The sequence below is a fragment of the Aulonocara sp. 'chitande type north' Nkhata Bay genome, linkage group LG7 (assembly GCF_057382095.1).
Source record: "Aulonocara sp. 'chitande type north' Nkhata Bay isolate Kocher_YH1m ecotype deep benthic linkage group LG7, A_spYH_male_GT1.1, whole genome shotgun sequence".
NCBI lineage: Eukaryota > Metazoa > Chordata > Actinopteri > Cichliformes > Cichlidae > Aulonocara > Aulonocara sp. 'chitande type north' Nkhata Bay.
Window position 1 is genome coordinate 59,768,790 of NC_141350.1, and position 21,838 is coordinate 59,790,627.

Below are 21,838 nucleotides of genomic sequence, written 5' to 3' on the forward strand. Positions count from 1 at the left end.
CTTTCACAAGAATCATTAACAGGTTAATAATCCAATTAAAAGAGCTGTGAAAAAAGTAAATGAAAGACAATGTACAGTTTATTTGTGAATTAGTGCACTAATAATTGCCTTACGTTAGATTACAAGGACTTCACTACCCATAATGCTCTTATAAGTTATCTAGCAATGTAAAGATATTACTTTCTAAACACAAGAAACTAGTTAAGCCTGTGAAATATGTGTATTTCTGGTTTACATTGACTAGAGAAAATGTCTCGTTTCAAGCGTAGGGTCTCTTCTTGTTTTGGAGCCACTGTGAGATAGCAGTAATTCCCTTTGCAGTATCAAGAAAATTACCCGAAAAATAGCGGCAGGGCTCACTCAAACAGACAATGATTACGATTCTGCAGTTCAGATACTCCAAAGTAGATTTAGAAAGAAGGTTCTCATTGGAAATGCGCATGTGTCAAAGCTAGTGAATCTCACTCATCCAGTGTTGGTGCACTGAGGCAGGTACAGTGGGGCAAAAAAGTATTTAGTCAGCCACCGATTGTGCAAGTTCCCCCACCTAAAATGATGACAGAGGTCAGTAATTTGCACCAGAGGTACACTTCAACTGTGAGAGACAGAATGTGAAAAAAATAATCCATGAATCCACATGGTAGGATTTGTAAAGAATTTATTCGTAAATCAGGGTGGAAAATAAGTATTTGGTCAATAACAAAAATACAACTCAATACTTTGTAACATAACCTTTGTTGGCAATAACAGAGGTCAAACGTTTACTATAGGTCTTTACCAGGTTTGCACACACAGTAGCTGGTATTTTGGCCCATTCCTCCATGCAGATCTTCGAGAGCAGTGATGTTTTGGGGCTGTCGCCGAGCAACACGGACTTTCAACTCCCACCACAGATTTTCTATAGGGTTGAGGTCTGGAGACTGGCTAGGCCACTCCAGGACTTTCAAATGCTTCTTACGGAGCCACTCCTTTGTTGCCCGGGCGGTGTGTTTTGGATCATTGTCATGTTGGAAGACCCAGCCTCGTTTCATCTTCAAAGTTCTCACTGATGGAAGGAGGTTTTGGCTCAAAATCTCACGATACATGGCCCCATTCATTCTGTCCTTAACACGGATCAGTCGTCCTGTCCCCTTGGCAGAAAAACAGCCCCATAGCATGATGTTTCCACCCCCATGCTTCACAGTAGGTATGGTGTTCTTGGGATGCAACTCAGTATTCTTCTTCCTCCAAACACGACGAGTTGAGTTTATACCAAAAAGTTCTACTTTGGTTTCATCTGACCACATGACATTCTCCCAATCCTCTGCTGTATCATCCATGTGCTCTCTGGCAAACTTCAGACGGGCCTGGACATGCACTGGCTTCAGCAGCGGAACACGTCTGGCACTGCGGGATTTGATTCCCTGCCGTTGTAGTGTGTTACTGATGGTGACCTTTGTTACTTTGGTCCCAGCTCTCTGCAGGTCATTCACCAGGTCCCCCCGTGTGGTTCTGGGATCTTTGCTCACTGTTCTCATGATCATTTTGACCCCACGGGATGAGATCTTGCGTGGAGCCCCAGATCGAGGGAGATTATCAGTGGTCTTGTATGTCTTCCATTTTCTGATGATTGCTCCCACAGTTGATTTTTTCACACCAAGCTGCTTGCCTATTGTAGATTCACTCTTCCCAGTCTGGTGCAGGTCTACAATACTTTTCCTGGTGTCCTTCGAAAGCTCTTTGGTCTTGGCCATGGCGGAGTTTGGAGTCTGACTGTTTGAGGCTGTGGACAGGTGTCTTTTATACAGATGATGAGTTCAAACAGGTGCCATTCATATAGGTAACGAGTGGGGGACAGAAAAGCTTCTCACAGAAGACGTTACAGGTCTGTGAGAGCCAGAGATTTTCCTTGTTTGAGGTGACCAAATACTTATTTTCCACCCTAATTTACGAATAAATTCTTTACAAATCCTACCATGTGGATTCATGGATTTTTTTTTCACATTCTGTCTCTCACAGTTGAAGTGTACCTCTGGTGCAAATTACTGACCTCTGTCATCATTTTAGGTGGGGGAACTTGCACAATCGGTGGCTGACTAAATACTTTTTTGCCCCACTGTATATGATGAATGCAAAATTCAAATTGGGAGCCTAGAGTCAATGGGACTGGTATTGGATACCTGTTAAAGATGCTACTAGAGGACATGACTCTTGGTTGTAGCTGTCAGAATTGAGCAGAAGACAAATGGAAGGTGGTGGATGTTCTTCAGGACTATCAGAGTGAATAGAGAACTTGGCAAATGATGACCTTGTACAATCAGACAAAGAGCCTCTCTGCTCACAAGCCATGCAGGAAATCATCGTCCTCCAGTGACATGAAACTAAAGAAACCATGAATGGCACCCATCCATGCACTGAAATCACATTTGTAGAAGATGAAGAAGCTAGGCAGGCACTTTGTATGATTCGGAAATATACTGCAAGGCAAAGGACGAGTCATTTGTAACATGTGGAGGCTGGCATCACATATCTATTTGTGAGGAAAAATGAGGCACATCCATGTACGGAGTCTAAACAGACAATGTCATTTTGCCAGTACTTTTCCATCAGAAAAGATGAAGCCTGACAATGAGAACACTCTGTTGTTGCATTCTGCCAAAGCGTGGGGGGTAAGGAACACGTGTAGGATGATAGTCTGTTTCTCGCTTTATGGAGGAAGTCAGAAGAGCTTTGATTGTGACAATGCAGCGATGGTGCTGGAACGACCAATCATCAGACAAGGGACATTTAACCTCTGCACATTTGGCTCTGTAACATGTGAAGCTCAGCTTGGAAACCATCTGGCATAAACTGCAATATACCGAAATAGAAACAGCTGCAACCTCTCAAGTGTGCACTTGCATTAAAGGTTCACCGCGATTTCACACAGAGGGAGGTGAAGAAGTCTAATATTTGCACACTTCCCTGGCGATACAAAACCTAACTTTTTGTGGCAGCTGCTCACATTGCTAGTGACAGATAATTAAGGTCAGATACATACAGACTGGTGTCATTAGATTATAACCTTGCACGGGCAGTTTGGGACACTGTAATAATTTCCATCATGAATTCTGAAAATTTAGGTCACTGAGAATCACAAATGAAAAGTCTGGGAGTGAACGAATGAACGAAGCTGCTCTGACAACAAAACAACTCTGGGCAACTACCGCACTGGCAAGAAATGGTTAAAAAGGTTTGAAAAGAAAATCAAAAAAGATATCAATGAAGTGATGGAGGACAACTCGACAAAAGGGATGGTGAGGATGTGCAAAGGAATAATAAATCACTATTAAACATTCAAGCGTAATACCTGAAAAAGGATAAATTAGTCCCGGAATTTAGGAAGTCCCTGTCTAAAGGAGTGCTTCTGCACATATCAGCATCATAACTGGATTGGGATGCTGGGAGATTTCTGTGGTTTATGGCACTGTTAACAGGAGCTGTATGTGCTCAGAATGACCAGGGCAGTGCCCAGCAGAAGGAAGGACATTTAACAATACCCAGTGGTGATAAAGACCATCAGAACCTCACTTTATGTGAATGACTTTATGCAAGTTTGCAGGAGGTGTCAGTGGCTCACTCAGTGACAGCAACATGAACACAGAGTCTGCTGCAGGCATGGCCCGCCTGTTTAAGTGAATAACAGGCTCTCTAGACCTGATAGTGAAGCAGTAGATCTCTAAAATTCACATCACTTCACTGGCAAGGCAGACATTTCACACATTTGTTTCAAGGTAGATGTTTTGCTTTTAGATTTAAGGCAAAGGTTGGACAACAGAAAGTGGCACCACTTCCACTGTTGTTGATTTCGGAGGATTATGCAAAATCATCGGGGCGTATTATGCCAGAGATCCAGCTTCCTTTCAGCTGGATCTCTGGCATAATACGCCAGAATAACGTCAATGAACCACAAGAGTTCAGTGTTCAGACATTACATAAAGTTTTGTTAGCAGTCCAAGAGTCAATTGTATTTCAGGGTCCATTCACTAAAGAAAATGCCTGACTTTTAAGTACATGTCTCAACGAATAAATTCCAAAGTAATTAGACTAAAGTACAAAAATCATATTGAAAAAAATGTGAGGTGTCACTTTTTGGAAAAGCAATTTGTTTGAAGAGTACAAAGTGTCAAAGTGAGGGTACAGTGTTGCGCTAACTACCAGCTGGTGAAGGATGACACAGAGAGAAAGACCAACAGAGTAAAAGAGAGAGAAAAAAGGAACTTTTAGTGCTCTTGCACATCCTCATATAGAAAATCACCAGACAGTCAAGTGCTGAGTGGACTAACACACTCTTATCCTTAAATTTTAACACCTTGTGGGATATGCTGAAAAAAAGATAAACTCCCCATGTTCTCTCTTTTCTTCCTTAGCCATCGCTTTATTCGCCGTCTTCCTCCCCTGCCTTTAGTTCAGCTCTTGACTCCTCAAAAACCCGTTCCCTCATTTCCATGAGAATTTCTCTGCGCTGCCCTTTCCGCTACGGGGAAGCTGCATCAGACCTGTGCAGGTGGCTGATTTAGGTGTTTTACAATGGAGCATAAATTACATAAGGATAAGTGTGTGTGCAGTAAAATTGATGAGTAACAGTTAGAGTTTGATTTCTGCTCAGTCAGAACGCTGTAACCTTGCTAAAAGGATGGGATGTGAAGCTAATTACATGAAGGATGGCCTCCAATCATGCAATCTTCAGCGTGTGCTTTAGTGTGTGTGTGTGTTTGCAGTTGTCACCTGAAGCAGTATTGATGGTCCTGACAGCCTCCCTGGTGCTGACTCTGTTATTAGGGGGATAGTCAGGGACAGTGTTTTCGTAGTGCTTCCCTGACATCCGTGGACTCACTTTGGCAGGTAGATGACTGAAAAATAGAGAGATGGAGAAGGATGGAGAGGAGGGAAGGGGGAAAAGAGAATTAGATAAAAAAGTGAGGAGGAGGAACGGAGAATAGAAGACAAAAAAACAATAAAATGCCTTGGATTTGGAGAATTGGCTTACGCACGAGTGATACAAAAGAGGAATGAAGGTGAGATAGAAGGTGATGAAAATGTGATGAAGGAGATGAAAATTGGTTTCTGTGTGTGCGTGCAAGAGTGACAGATGTTTTAACCAAAGACGATTTGTGCTTGAAACACTGCCTGGTTCCCATTACAGCCGCTGACAATCTGAGTTTTACACATAATACCGTGACACATGTGCACAGTCACGAACAAACACACATGTGCACATTCCCAATTTCACACATAACAGCCAGCGATCCCCTCATTGGCTCACCCTGATTGGCTGTGCTGCTCATCAATGGCATCCACGGCACTCTCCACAGAGCTCAGGAGAGACTGGATCTGATTGGCTGACTCCTTCAGCAGGAAACGGGTAACAAATTGCTCCACGTTGGTTCCCCTCTCATACACCTGGAGAGAAAAAAAAAGGATTGACAGCGTGTGTCATATATAATTTGAGTTGTTCTGTCAAAAGATGTAACATCAAAATGTCTGTGAAGTCAATGTTTTCTTCCCCTTTCATCATGTCCTTCACACATCACAGCGCAGCACTGCAGCCTTCCTGTCCGTTACTATCCTGAAGAGACTTTTCAGCTCAAATCTTATTTTGCTTCTTCCTTGCATTCATTTAATGGTTGATTTGCTTCTCGCAGTGGACAGACAGCAGATAGGGAGGCAAAAATAACAAGTAAAAACAGACTAGTGCACTGTATTTGGAGAACTTGACAGCTGGTAATGGATTATTGGATAATGAACGACTTGAGACGTCTATACAGACAGTTGATTATTTGACTTTGTGGATGTAGTGTGTTGCAGCTGCAGTGAAAAAGGAAAGGTTGGTGTCACTGAAACTTTGAGACAAGCGTTGTCTTTCACAAACGGCCACTACTGTGTGATGCTATTCTGCTGTGTGTGCTAATTACTGTAAATGATATATATAAATAAAGCTTTTACTTTTAGAATTTAAGAAGCACTTTTGCCTTAAAGGAAATGTTGAATTATGGAAATCTTGTAGCCCCATAGGGACACGAAAATGTGACTTCCTACTTCCTACTGTTTCAGTTCAGATTCAGCAGACAAAGACACGAAGCCGCTGAAACAATATTCTTCTTCTCTAGCAATACACAAAGGCATAGCAGCAAGAAAGGCGAGGGATCAATAAAGTCATCAGTTGTCAGCATCATTCACCGTTCTACTACAATACTGTTCCACCCGATTTACACCAGCCGCCTTAGATGAAGTGCATCAGTCTGTTGGTATTCAGCTTTCCCAGAGCTGTTTTAAATTGTGTCATGAGTGGCTATGAGTCCTTGAACGAATGCATATTTAAAATAAATGAGAATCCAATAATAAACGACAGACCTGTGAATGTGGAAAATTTGGAAAAGTTTTTAATTTTTTTTACCTCAAACATTTTCAAAGACAGAAGCTAAAAAAAGACAAGTGACATCCTAGTGAACGCATCAAAGCAGGCGTCCCTGAGCTGCTCCGCTGATAGTGTGAACACAGCAAACTGGCAGAGGAGTTGAGTGTTTCAGATAAGACTGGCACTCCTGCTTTAACTCTGATGACCTTGTCACAGCGACCACTTAATTATTTAACGGCGTGAAGGTGTGCTTTAAATAAATTTAAAAAAAGCCAGTCCATTCAAAATGAGTCGCAGCACATCTGTCAGTTCTGGATTTCAAGCTGTGTGTATGAGGCTGTACTTTACAGTTTACTGCAAGTTACAGTTTGCATTTAAAGACTTTAAGGTAGTGTTTTGGTTTTTCTTTGTTCTCTTTCTCTCTCAAAAAATTAATCTAAATTCTAAAAGATTGACATGAATAGTTCATTTTCGCTCCAAGTTGGGAACATTGGCATGTCAGTATAAGAAATTGAAGAGTTATTTCCAAGGCTAGTGGTTACAGTATATGTAAACATGTATGTAAAATAAAGCGAAACTAATAAGAGTATGTTTCTAAAATTTTAACCCTCATTATTTCTACTGTACCAATATTTGACCATATGATTAAGTAATTTAGGTCCTGGTAACCCATCGAGGGCAAACTGTGGCTCTTACCACTTGCTGGTTGGGAGTTTTGTTCCCAATTGCCCTGAAGATCCTAAATTGGACCAGTAGAAGAAAATGCATGGAAGTGTTTTTATTTATGCATATTTGAAACTGTTTTAGTCAGAATATAGAAGGAGAAATACACAGCTGCAGCTCTAACATATTTTATAGCAAAAATAAAGCCCAATAAATCATAAACACAGTAGCACTAGGCAGTCTATTTGATGAATGTGCCATGTCTGGTAAACTTAAAAGTAGAAAAATGAAAAGAAAAAAGCATCAGGCTGCATTTTAAGAATAGATAAAATCTGGTAGTGGTGGTACTGGATCTCCAGGGAGGAAAGCATCAAAAAAATATCCATCCATCCATCCTCTGGAGTCTGGAGCCTATCCCAGCTACCGTAAGGGGGTGGGGTACACCCCGGACAGGTCGCTAGCCTGTTGCAGGGCCAACACGCAGAGATAGACAACTATTCACACTCACATTTACACATATGGACAATTAACTTAACTGCATGTCTTTGGTGGGAGGAATCTGATGTACCCGGAGATAACCCACGCAGACATGGGGAGAACATGCAAACTCCACACAGAAAGGCCCCGGCGAGATTATGGTGCGTCAAAACTAATCACCTGGAAACATTTCAAAGTCAACCAAAGTATTTTCCACCAACTCATGGAGCAACTTCAGCTTAATTAGCTAACTGGACACAGTTGAACCAATTTGCTTCACCCAGATGTCTTCAGTCTGCAAACTTAAGAGATGGTGACAGAATTTGAATTCTATTTTTGCTGCTAACGTTGGGGCCTGACAGGCAACGGTGACAAAGAAATAAAACTGCCAGCTTTCATGTACTGCTTAAGACATGTTTAAGGCCAAAACCTTTTCAGAATAATACATGAAAACCTGACTATTGAACACCAGGCCATAACTGACTGCACATGTACTCTAGAGAGTGGAGTCAGTCGGTCATGTCAGCTTTACTGTCAGGAGTCACAGTGCAGTGATTCAGGAAGACAATTAAGGTTCCTGTGCATTCACCCATTCTCTGCTGCACTCTAATCAAAGACAAACGCTCCTGTGAGACAGCGAATCACACAGGCCTCTGTATTGACTTCCATTATCATAGTCAATGACTTCCACACATGCACACAAGCAAGCATACACTGAAAGAGCCAAACTCATCCGTATCTGTGTGCAGAATAGTCCAGTCAGCTAGTTCTGATTTTCAAAAGCATCCAATAAAAGCTCAACTATCTGTAAAACAGCAACCAGATTACAGAATTTAGGCTTGTCGTCCAATTTGTACTTACTGTTTTATTCAGGAGGCGCCGATGACACATTAATGACTACCACGCTGAGATTCAATTATTTAAGAGGGATACACGTCTGAATAAACAGAAATGAAAAAGGAGAATCTTATCAGTTTTATTGAATAGTTTATGACGGTGTTGCGAGTCAATTGTGGACATTTAGTCTTAAAATTGGAAAATGCTGATAAAGTCTTGCCATTTATTTGATATATTCAACATGCTTTGTCTTTAGTTAGACAAGCTGAGTTCTAGCATTTATAGCAAACAAAAAAAATATTGGTAGGAAATTCCCTCTGGGTAAATGTAAATGCATGTGCCTTATAAATCAGCAGATTTGCAAGAAGGATGAGCTAAGATATAAGAATTATGATGGTCGGTAGAGGCAAAATAATAGATGAAGGCTGAGATATAACTGCCCTTAGCACAATTATCCAAATGTTCATACACAAAACAGACACAAGATTTAACACAAGTCAGGGCAACTCAGGGGGTTGGGAAGCTCATCTGTAACCGGAAGGTTGCCAGTTTGATGCCCCCAGCTCTCTTTGTCCTGGTCGTTGTGTCCTTGGGCAAAACACTTTACCCTACCGCCTACTTGGCCAGAGGGGCTGATGGCGCGATATGGCAGCATCGCTTCTGTCAGTCTGCCCCAATGCAGCTGTGGCTACAACTGTGGTTTGCCTGCACCAGTGAATGAATGAATAGTGGAATTGTAAAGCGCTTTGGGTGCCTAGAAAAGTGCTATATAAATGCAATCCATTGTTGTTATCATTAACAGAGCCATTATCCACAGACTGGATGGAAATGAATGGATGTGTCACAAACAACAAGAAGCTTATTTGTTTCCTTGTCGATACCGTGTCACCCCATACATATATATTACCATATTATGTCGTTGTAAGTTTTTAAGCATTGATAAACCTAACATGAAGACAGATTTCAATCTCACATAAAATGGAAAAGTGCATGAGCTCATATGAACGTGTATGCAAGATCGCTGATCATAACTGTAACATTTGGGCACTACTTGCAAAGGTTTGCATCAAAGCAAACCATGAAAATAAGATTTGACAAACTGGAGAGTTGTAGGGACACACAAGCTACCAAGAATATGAAGTATGAAATTTTAAAGGCACTGTGCAGAATTCAAAAAATTCTCAATTTGGGTATCCAAAAACATGCCACCAGTATAACTTCAGAGAAAATGGAGTGCCTTAATGGCCAAGGCGTTTAAGGCCTAACAGTTCTGTGGCACACCATTCCACATCTCTCCCTCTCTCCCCCATTTTTTCTGTCATTGCTGCACTAAAGAATTACATTTATTCAAATTAACCGATGTAAACATGAAATTGAAAATCACGATTAGTGTAAAGCAATGCACAGAAGTGTGTAAAACAAAAGCAATGGCTCAGCTCCATTTATGAAAACCTGCCACACAGAACAGATACAGCAACACTACAAGAGGCCCCGGGGCTGTAAACAGTATAACAAATATATTTTTATGCTATTACAGTTGCAGGCAGAGTTTTTTTCAGCTTTTTTCACGAAATCATTTTCCAGGACATTTTCAGTGACATGAGGCTGTTATAAGAGATCACGTTTGTGTCCTTACTGAAAATGTCCCTTTAAATTTTAGCCACTTCAAAGTAAAAACACATTCCTGACAAGTACCTTGACACAGTGCTGTTTTAAATACAGCGGGTGCTGACAATGAATACTGGCCCTTTTTTTCCCTTTGTAGAATTAAGTGAAGAAACTACTGCATTATTTTTCAACGCCACTAACAACTCTACTTTTAGTGCTTGATGTATGTGTTAACAAGGTTAACCGAGAAACAACCTAAATAAACCTTTTTTATTGACCATTCTAAAAGTACAGATGGAAAAATACGACCAAGAAGTCAGCTGCTACAATGCTAACAGTACATAAAGCAACTGTTTCGTAGAATTGCCGATCTATTTAATGCTGTGAACAGTCATTATGCATCCTTAAAGTACAAAAAATAGAAAATTTACAGATACATAAAGTTCCAACTAGGTGCTGATAAATACACAAAGCAGTCAAAACACTGTGCAGGGCGTTTTAAACTGTTTTAAAGATCATGACTTAACAATGGAGGCCATCTGATGAGCCCCTGTATGACACCAGGCTGTATAACATGTGCCATTTTACCAGACATTAATAAAATTTGGTTTAACACATCTGAAACTATCCAAACTTTTAAACACATTTTCACCAGTTAATGATGTTTATGCAGCTCAAACAGCTGCAGAACACTTTAAAATATGCAGTGAATGCAACATGTTTTAGGTAGCGTGTATATCCACCGTGGTCCTCCCCATTCTTCCTCAGTTATCCTGCCCCCTCCTTGCTCCCTCTTTCAAATGTTTCACATGGACCCAGCTACAAAACCCAGGATATGAAAACTGTGATCTATAATTCACACAGATCACTGACCCAGGAGGAGATACACCCTCCCTCTCTCAGCTGGCTCCCTGAACACGACCTGGTAATTAGCTTTGTGTATTATTCCTAGCATCTATAAGTGTGTCTTTATCTCATAGATAAACTGAGTTACAGTGTTACTGTGTTGAAATACAAAGCTCTCCTTCAAACCGTCACGACGGTGAGGCTTAACATTTTTATTGTATTTTGATGCCTCTTCCAAACAGCATTGTGCCAGAGACTTCCTATGAAATGATGCATATGCGTAAAGCAACAATATGCCCTGACAGAGTTTTTATTCCAGCACGGAGGTGGCTTTGTTGTTAGAAAAATTAAAAATAAAGGTCTTTCTTTAACTTACCCGGTTGAGCATGGGACTAATGTGGCAAAAGGCTGCAGGAGCCTGGGTGTGATTCTGCCCCACTGTCCAATAAAAGTGAAAAATAGTCCAAAAGTATTTTTTTCAGTAAAACTAATTTATTCAGTTACTAGTAAGAGACTGCGTCAGGGAGGTCACTCAGTCCTTTGTATGTGCCTGTGATATTTCATCCTGCTCTCTTGCATTTCCCTCATTTTCTTAAGGTTACAACAAAACTCCTCGTTAACAACCTACGCATGTGTTCAGCCCCCCCCCCCCCCCCCACCCCCACCCCCCACCCTTCTTCTCTCTTTCTGACACACACACACACACACACACACACACACACACACACACACACACACACACTTTGTAGCAAGATGGAGGTGGCTGATTACAGAAGATTGTAGGTGGTAATCAGTGATTACAGAGGTTGTTCTAGTTAGGGGAAATTATTCCACCCTCAGCCCGTCCCTGATGGGGTCACAAAAGCTTTGTGGAGAGGCAGTGGTGACATGTTCATCTCCAGTATGATTGACACGAGTGGCTACTCGTGGCTACAGTTACCTTCTGTTATGACCTAAGGCAAACCAGGTAGCATAATGCTCTCTTCGAAACTGTGATAAAAACCTGCATCCCGGTAGAAACAAACTATAAGAATATCACCTCTGCTTCACATCCAAGCTCGAGATCTGGGGCAGCAAATTAAAAGAAATATAGCAGCATCTGAAATACATTATTAGAGAAAATTATAAAACCTTTAATGAATTCATACCAAGGATGCACTGTTCGGTAAAGTAAGAACTTCTTCTTACTTCTTACTCGATTTGCTTTTATGTGCCTTGCAAAATTGACTTCATTAAACTCACTGACTTCATGCAAACAACCTCAGTGCAGTGTGCTTTGCAGACAACATCAGGCCATTTGCCATATGCTTCCCTTGCACTTTAAAGCTACACATCGACTTCATTAATTCTAACAAAATGGGAGAGGAGAAAAGAGGTTAACCTAAGAACCTCTGCTCACAGCAGCATCCACCAAGATGTAATGACTGGGTTCTGCATGATGAAACAGTGAGTGGCTCGCCCATTTTAGTAAAGCCCCAAATCAAGTTGTGATTGTGGTGCTGTTCAGTCTTAATAATGTAACAACGGTCTTCACAGTTCACTGTACATCAGGGCAGAGACAAAGCTGTTGCTGACCATCTCTCAGACAGATGGCTGACATAGAGGATGTAAGTGTTGGTATCGATCCACTGATAATTCGTTATATCCTTCAGCTTAGCGTGAAGGAGCACGATCAGTCTCAAAGGAGAGAAATTGAGTGAGAGCTCTTAGAAGGGAATGGATGTGCAATCAGGTTTGAAAAAAAGAGACAAAAAAAAGCTCTATGGTATCATGTTAGATAAACAGCTGGTGCAGTGGTGGGCTGCTTCAGTAGGTCCTACAATGTTAACTTAACTCTTTACCCTTTGAAAGTCAACCAAAAGTAACCCTTGAATTTTTTTCTGACGCAAGTGGTTTCTGTCTGTCATATTTCAGGCGTGCTTGTAGAACAAAATGATCGGGTTTGCATCATAATGTAGTGACACTTGGAATAACCCGGAAACTATTCTAATGGCCGTCAAACCACATCTTTATACACATATACTGAAGTGTTACAACTTGTCATTAAGGTTACACGGGAGGTCCTTAAATGTCGTCTTTATGGGGGAAATATTTAACACCGTTGTGCAAATTTCTATGCTTTTTGTTTTTCAAAATAACATTTTAAAAACATTCAATTAACTCTGGGTGACCCAGCGATTTCTTGCAGGGATCAGGCCCCAGCTTGTGTCCAGGAAGCATGCTCTGCTACATGTCACCCGTCGCTTGATGCCTGATTTATGCTTCAGTGGGAAATTTACTTAGGATGTAACCAGAAACCCCTCTTAATCCTACATTGCAACCTTCCACATAACCTGGCAAGAACAACTCCCGAGAAATATAACTACATGTCAGGTCAGTGCAGCACACTGTGAGTCTGATTGGCATGGAAGAAAAAAAAGATTATTAACTCATTCACTGCCAGCCATTGGCAGTGAATGAGTTAAACCCATTGACTCATTCACTGCAATTGACGGCTATAGACGTCAATGGCAGTGAATGAGTTAACAGTCATGGGGAGCTCAAAGTTTCATCATAAGAATAATAAGACAAGAAGAAAGTCAAAAGTGTCAAAGTGGTGAAACACAGAGCGCCTGCTACTTTGCTACCCTGAGAGAAGAGAAGAGAAGAGAAGAGAAGAGAAGAGAAGAGAAGAGAAGAGAAGAGAAGAGAAGAGAAGAGCTCATATACCCTGTGAGCAGTTTCCTGTCCCTGCACTTCCTTTTAACTCTCCTTCAAACTGCTTCAGGACATACAACGCCCACATCTCAGCCTACCACTGTGTGCTCTCTGGAGACTTCTTTGGCTGACTATTTTTAGATTACTTTCTATTGGTTTGATCTTGTTTGCCATGGAAACCAATAAAAGTTGTTTATGTTACCAGACGTCTGAGTTGTCTGCCAGTTGAAGTCCTGTTAATTCCTTTCATTTCACAGTTAAAGACGAGTCAAATTTTATATCACAAGTCTCACTGCAGACCCGACATTGTCTCCCAAAGCAGGCCTCTACCTGTGGGGATAACAGAAGTTTGATGGATTGGAAAGCAGAAGCATATCTCCCTGGCTGGTCTGCTATTCGAAAACCCTGCCTCAGCTTCATACATCAGCCAATTAAAATCGTATCAGAGCAACCTCAGTCAATATGTCTCCAAGCAACACAATTTTAGCTGCATGGAAGCTAGGTCTAAGCAAATACACCTGTAACAGGGAGAAACATATTCCCCATAAATGTCTATTCTCACCGTCTGCGTCAGTAATCAGATTTAGCTGCAGTCAGTCAGTCTCCAGTCTCTCTCTCTCTCTCTCTCTCTCTCTCACACACACACACACACACACACACACACACACACACACACACACACACACACACACACACACACACACACACACACACACACACACAGCTCAGCCTGTTTTCCTTGGTTATTACTCTCCACTTTCCTTTTTTTTTTACTCCCAGTGACCATCTTCTTATTAAGACATCCCAGCTGCACTGCTAGCTGACCACAGAAAGCTCAGCTGAGTGTGTACACTGTGTGCACACGAGTGTGTGAGACTGAGCACTAATGGTAGACTCGGATGGCTGACCACCCGCTTCTCCTCCACTGAAAACATCTACCAGGCCATTAGCATGACACTAAACTGAGGGTGGACACATACACACAGGGTGCACCGCCATAATCTACTCTCTCAGTGGGATTTTGTGGCCATTGCACAGCCACTCACCAAAGGAAAAAAGAGAGAGAGTTACAGTCTTCAAATGTTTGACTTGTGTTCTTTCTGTGTTTGTATTTGGTTCAATATGCAAATTAGACCCCTGGTTTAGGAGCCTTGCTTTTAAAGCACAGTTGTGGGTGCTAAAGAATTTATCTTTACGGATTGTTTAACCATTTAAGACCTACCATAGAGCCAAGTCCACCAGAGCTTAACTTTATATTTTTACATGCTGTAGTGCCATTTTTGGGAGCATTTCAAGTTGCCATACATCAATACAACCGTTATATCCCAAATTTTAATAATATGTATCCATGAACTCCATAGTAACTGCATAAATTGCAATAAAGTACAATAAACTACAAAAAAAATTGATAATTGTTTTTTACATATATTTCTAGTTAGAGAAATTTATGAGGTTTATCCTTCAGAACTGTAAATACAAAAAAGTTGCACAAAACAGCTTCCCACCACAGGAAATTTATTTTGAGTGTCTTCATAGTTTTATTTTTGAGATACACCAATTTTTATATACTGCAGGAAAACCGAAAATAAATATTATAATGCAAATTTGCAAAAAATGTGCATCAAAATAAACTATTTCCAGCAGTGCAATTTGAAACTATACAGAAAAGCATAAAGTCAAACATGACTTTATGCTTTTGAAACTACATTTTCCGCGAAAATGACATCACTTGCGGTTTTGAGCAGGTAATGGCGGACTAGCGCTGATGTCTATTCCAACGTAGAAAGTGTTATGAACAGCTGATCAGATCGGCAAACCGTGTTTCTGGACTATTATGTTTTTGTTGCTGCAAATGCTTTTTACGAAATATTTGCAATGCCCTATGTGGAAGGAAACCGTGATTTAGGACAAGCTGATGGAAAAATGTGAGTACAAATCCTCCGGTTTCATATGCAAAAAAAATTACTGCACTAGCCTATGTGGTTGCAGTTCTACCGGAATTTTAAAAATAGTTACTCAAAACGGAGCTTGCCCGCTCCGACCGGTCTTGAAGGGTTAAACAAAGATGATACAAGATACTTTTGAGAAAGCCACAATAAATCAGTATTAATCATAATTTATGTGATCATGCACCTATAGGAATTATTAGATTATATGAATGAGCATTTTGGCATAAAGGGGAAGGCTGTTATCGTATGAGACTTTCTCTTTAGCTGTAGTTCCCACACACCGTGAACGCAGTCTCAAATAAACTGATGGACTGACTCTCTACAGTCACTTTGGCTTAACCATGTACCTAAAAAAATAAATATTGTGGGCCAAGGTGTTGATAGTCCCCTCCACAAACTACCATCCATAAATTCAAATGCTTTGGGACAGTCCTCACTGACACCCTGTTTCTGGAGATGGAGCTCAGTAGTCAGATTGGAAAAGCCTCTACTTTTTGTTCAAGGCTGAACAAAAAAGGTGTGGATAAAATCTCAGGGCTGGTGTGGTGATCATACTGCAATAAGTGGAATTGCAAGCAGGGATTCACCTGAGGATGTAGCTCTCTGTCACAGTGTGTCGTCTGTCCTGTATCCCTCCTCTCACCCCCAACCGGTCGACAGCAGACAGCTCTTATTCTCTGAGCCTGCTTCTGCTGGAAGTTTTTTCTCGTTAAAAGGGAGTTTTTTCTTCCCACTTTCCCAAAGTGCTGGTTCATAAGGGCTCATTTAATTGTTGGGATTTTCTCTCTATTAATGTAGGCTCTTTACCATACAATATAAAGTGCCTTGAGGCAACTGTTGTTGTGATTTGGTGCTATTCAGAATTTAAGGATGTGAACAATCTCACCTATGTAAACCATAGACTGTATATAAAAGATGGGTGTAATCACCATAATATAATTCAATGGCTTTGCCACATTTTGAGGCCTTTCAGCTTTAAGGCGACCTTTTTTGTTTTCAAGCCAGAAGTGACAAGCGAGTGCTAGGTTTTGAGCTAAGGCTAGCAAGCTTAGTAAGCAAGCTGCACCCATTGACTGAAACATGTAGCATCAGACCCTGCTAACTGGCACTAAGCAATATAATCATTAAAATACTTGAGTCTGACCCACTGAAACAAGATTATAAACTTCTTGGACAGTTTGCACCACACGGCAGATAATTCTATTAGAAATACTTAAAATGCACCAGTATCACAAAGATTAGGCTATATAGGAACCATGTTGTGAAATTAGCTGTAAAAATTGTAATTATTGTTGTAACCAGGTTATAAGCATGGTGATTTTATCAATGAAGTTGGGCATTTTAACAGTCTATGACAATCTATGGGGTTGACTTGATTTGGAGCCTGACTCTAGTGGCCTTTGGAGGAACTGTAGTTCTTGGCACATCACACTGTTTTTGTTTTTTGTTTTTTTCAGCAGCAGAGTGGACACATGAGCACGAACAAACCTTGAAACCAACACATGGGAAGCCTCAGCTGAATTTTTTACAGAGCTTTGAAAACTAAGAGCTGTTTCAGAGGGACAGGAAGCTGGCAGATGGGTAAAAAGCCAGCGTGTAAGGCATTTTGTGGACACTGCCAGGAGGACTGTCATTCCCAAATGAGGTAAAACAGCCATAGCCATAGCTCCAGCAAAACAGTGGACAACCAAGAGAGATAATCTAATGGTCCCCATAATTACTGTTTATTTTTTATCACAATTTTTGATGCATTTGTTCCAGTTAAAAATATATATTTTTTGGTGGTTGGATGTCACTCAAATCATCGAGGCACCATTTTTTAAGGCAGTAAGTAGTTTCCCTTTATTTAACTACATGTGAGCAATGGAAAGCAGATCTAAAGAGAATGTAGCTGCAAGTCAATGACCAGATCTCACCAGAAACTGATCATTTTTCCACAACCAGAAACCTACAGGGAAACTTGTACACCATTACAATTATCCATATTAATTATAACATAGACACATAACCATGACATATTTGTTTTTGCAGTCAGGACTGAGGAAAGCTATAAAAAGCAAAAGATAATACATCAACATTTGGTCTATTGGAGAGATCTGACTGGTGGAAGTGACTTCTGGAAGTGTGGAAGTGGTTAACAGGAAGCAGCATGCCTGAGTTTGTTTCTAAACAGAAGGCAAGCTCACAAACAGGCATCAGAATCATACACACTCTTCAGATAGCATGCCAGCATCACAGGCCCACAGAGAGAGAGAGAGATGGGAAAAAATGAAGGCGAGGAGGAGGATGGAGGTCGAAGGCGGGGAGAAACAGGAGGAGGATAGGAAGGGGGATGGGAAAAAAGAGATGCAGAAGAGAAGGGAATAAAAGGGATGGAGCGACAAGAGGAATGCACCGCGTGCTGTGTTGAGCTTCCTGTTTCATTTGTGTGTTTTAATTTCTCATTCAGTCAAATCTGGATTAAATCACTGAGTGGGGTTCGATGTCTCTCCCTACTCCTTTCACCCAATTATCCATCCATCTCTCCATTTTTTCCTCTCCTTTTCCCACTCCCACAGTCCTCTGCATTATTCATGCGTTGGGTGTAACCTCATCAGTCAACATACCGACAAAACAACACACACACACACACACACAAACACTGCCAGTTCTGCCTCTCCCTCCCTCTCTTACATACACTCACAATCTCACACACAAATTATTCACATCCTATTCAGTCAGCAGTACACTTTGTAGATTTGTCAGTCACATGTCCACCTCCACTTTGTAGAGACCTGCAGCACTTTGACAGGAGACAGGCAGGTACAGGTACATATAAAAACACATATATAAAGCTAATACAATAACACAGCAGCTGATTTGATCCATCTGAAGTTGCCTCAAGGCAAGGAATTATTCCATCTACAGTATTGTTTGGTAGAAAAATGGGTGATGGAGTGAACTATGGCTACTACTGTAGAAGCTGCTTTTAGTGATGAAAATGAAAGGGATGCAGAGTCTGAAAGTTCAAAACCAACTGGCACTTTGTTAGCTGTGTGTAAGTACAATAAAACACAGCAGGATACTATTGTTAAGAAATATATTGTATATATTATTTATTTCATAAAATAAAGACTGTAAGACAAAGAGCTGTATGTCTGTGAAGGTTCTCAGTCATCCTGGTCATCGTAGTCTAAGGAGCTTGGAAAGAAAAGCGTCTGGACTTCTTTGAGTTGCTTGAAGACGTTTCACCTCTCATCCGAGAAGCTTCTTCAGTTCTAAGGGTCAAATGGTGGAGAGTCCCAGATTTAAACCTAGTGAGTGTTTCCCCCCAAAGAGGGACAAAGGACCCCCCCGATGATCCTCTACCTAATCACATGTAACATATTTTATGGAATTCATCTTATTGTGAAATTAAAACTTCGGCTATACACAAAAAATTGGTGCCAATCCATCTAGGTGTTATCCTTCAGGATGCTTAGAGTAGACTATATCAACCTTAATGACGATGCATTCATTAGTTTCCCATAACATTTCAGTCTGGGCTAAAGAAATGCAGCAAACATGTTTAAACATTTACTAAATAATTCAGTTTTTTATAATAAATAAGAGTGTAAGTTTGCTTCTAGTTTCACTTAAGCTCAACTCTATAATAAAAGGGAGCAGAAAACTGGAAGGACCTTTCCCTTCTTTTCAATTATTTAGATCAAGAATAGTGGGGAAAAGCTCTGCAGCTGAGATTGCTCTGCTAGGCCTGTTTTTTTTCGCTGATGATGTTTCTGATGGTACTAGACGTTAGTTTTGAGAGTCAGGTCAACATGAAAAGGTTTGTATCCGGTATCAATACTCTCTCATCAGAACATTGAGGAGAAAAGAGAAGCAGCACAAGGTCTCTGTGTGGTATTTCTGTAGCTAAACCTTTAGAAGTGCAGTTCTTTATTTGAAGGAAATGTGTCAGCTTTAGAGTGCTTAAGGCAGCTAAGTGCCATGACCCCACAACCAACATCTATATCCCCTTCACTTAATGCTATTAGCAGAGGCTCTGTAGCTCATATACAGGTGCCAAAATGCTTTCCCTTATGAACAAGCACTTGGCAATGGTGGGGAAGAGGAACTCCCTTTTAACAGGAAGCTATCTCCAGCACAACCAAACTCAGCTGTTGTCATTATGTGTTCAAAAGAATGGATTAAAAACCAGCAAGTCCTTTCATTTAGTAGTAAATCTAAGAACATGAATTAAGAATTTTAGCTTTACCTCCAAATTCACAAGTTTTATTAATTTTCTTCACTTTACTACCAGCATGCTGTATTTCTAAATTTAGTTTGGTCAATTAAAATAATTTATTAGACGTATGGTATGTCAGCAGTTGGAAATTGGACTAAAAAACAAGAGTGGGTTGTTTTTTTTCTAAATGAACCAACTAAGTGGTTTTAAAATTAAACTTTAATTTTATGTAATTATTTCACAAAGCAATTATTTATTCATATATTCAGTTATATTTTTGACTTGGCTGAAAACCTTTTACGGTCATTTGCCCGTTTTTAAAGCTTCACAGAACAGAAAATTACACAAGGCTAAAAGTTCAAGACCATAGGCTCCGCTTCAACGAAACACTCCACTTCTACCTTTCAACATTATTGTACTGTGTATTAATATTTTCATCATAAACCCACATTAAATCCTTATGAATAAGGCACGAATGCTGCACAAACCACCAAGAATGCTCTCATACGTACACAGCGAGCCACATGGCATGTTTTACAACAGGGGTCTCAAACACGTGGCCCGGGGGCCACTTCCAGCACACGTCAACTGTCCTTGTGACCTGTGTATTGACGTGAGGAAATATAATGCAATTTGGCCCTTGAAGTTACTTTTTTTGTTAGGGAGGTTTTGTTTGTTGTTCAGTGCAATGTGAAAATAAGTTCTTTGAAAAGCAAAACATGTTTTAAAATGAAGGCAATATGAGCAGAGAGTACAAACATGTTGAGGGATTGGCTGTTAGTTCAGTGAGAGAGTTATTTGTAAAGAAAGCAAGTTTCACTAGAAGTCAAAAACTAATGTGTTCACTTATGTCTGCATTTTATTTAGTTAAATACTAGAAAGAGAGTCTCAATTTGTTTATTTGGTAGTTCACTGAAAGGCTTCAGTTAGTTAAGGGTGAGAATAAAATGCATTCATGTTTGCGGTTTTGTCTAGTTATGTATTATTAGAATTTTTTCAAAAACAAAACACTACATTTTTGGAAATATTTGTGGGTGGGTTTTTTTTTTTGTACTACTTGAACACTAAAGCGGCCCTCCAATGAGATGACAGTGCCAGCAGTTGCCCACAGCTCATTTAAGTTTGAGACCCCTGTTTTACAACCTTCATTTCCCCCCCCCCCCATTCATTCACACATCTACACTTCTTGTCACACTCTCACCACACCCATTCTCCTCATTCCATCTCTTCAGCTTTCTTCCTTGTTCCCTTCCCTTTCTTGTCTCCCCATTCTTCTTCATCAATCTTCCACCTCTCTCTCTACTCTCCTCACCCTGTTCAGGCATTATTGTGCACAGACCAAAATGCCTCCCGCTCCCCCGTGATCCGCTTCACCTTAATCTTCATGAAGAAAAGAGAGGATGAACAGGATCAGGTGTGGGGAAAGGCAGCAAAGGTTTGGGGGTGGAAGAAGACAATGGAGCATAGATGAAAGAGGAGAACACGAGAGGGAAAAAAGGCACAGAGGAGAAAAGATGGGGAGGAGGAGTCGGATGGAAACAATTTCTTGAGCAGATCATTTAAAAATCTGCCCTAACAAGATTTTAACTGCAGGAAAAACTACATGTATGAATCTGCTCCTACAGAGTTGTGTTGGCTGGCTCAATAAAAGCCTGAAAGCTAAAGAGAGTGGCTCATTAAACACAGCATGTATGGTCAGGAGATATGACGAAACATTCCTCTTATTTCGGTTGTCTGCTTCAGCGCTTATCAGCTACCACACACACACACACACACACACACACACACACACACACACACACACACACACACACACACACACACACACACACACACACACACACACACCTCATGGGAGAGGATGTTACTTATCTCCACCTGCTGGACAGAAAGCCAATTAAAATAGTTTTCTGGAACCACTTCTGACTCTGATAGTGCCATAAAGGCTTTCAGGAAAAATAGAAAACAAGATGAATAGTTCAAAGAATCCTGGATTTGAGGCATTTCAACACATTTTGGGTTATCCCTGTGGACTGCATGGTAGTTGCAGTCGTCACCGGGGAATCTGAAAAAGAGTTTAGCAACAAACATGAAGGCAGACCTTCTGCAAAGTTCTCTCTTACAGTTTTCCCCCCTGCTTGTAATACTTGGACGGGTGCATCTTTGTTGTTGTTCACAAAA

General features: G+C 40.7%; 1 protein-coding gene across 2 annotated transcripts in view; it reads right to left on the bottom strand.

Moving 5' to 3' along the window:
* The window catches only part of necab2 (N-terminal EF-hand calcium binding protein 2), a 138,007-nt gene that overhangs the window by 66,951 nt on the left and 49,218 nt on the right, over positions 1-21,838 (bottom strand). For both annotated transcript variants that reach the window (XM_086301707.1, XM_086301706.1), the window contains exons 6-7: positions 5,285-5,421; positions 4,747-4,871 (exon numbers count right to left, since the gene is read on the bottom strand). In XM_086301707.1, coding sequence (XP_086157833.1) covers positions 4,747-4,871; positions 5,285-5,421 — 262 coding nt within the window. The remainder of the gene's footprint in view (positions 1-4,746; positions 4,872-5,284; positions 5,422-21,838) is intronic.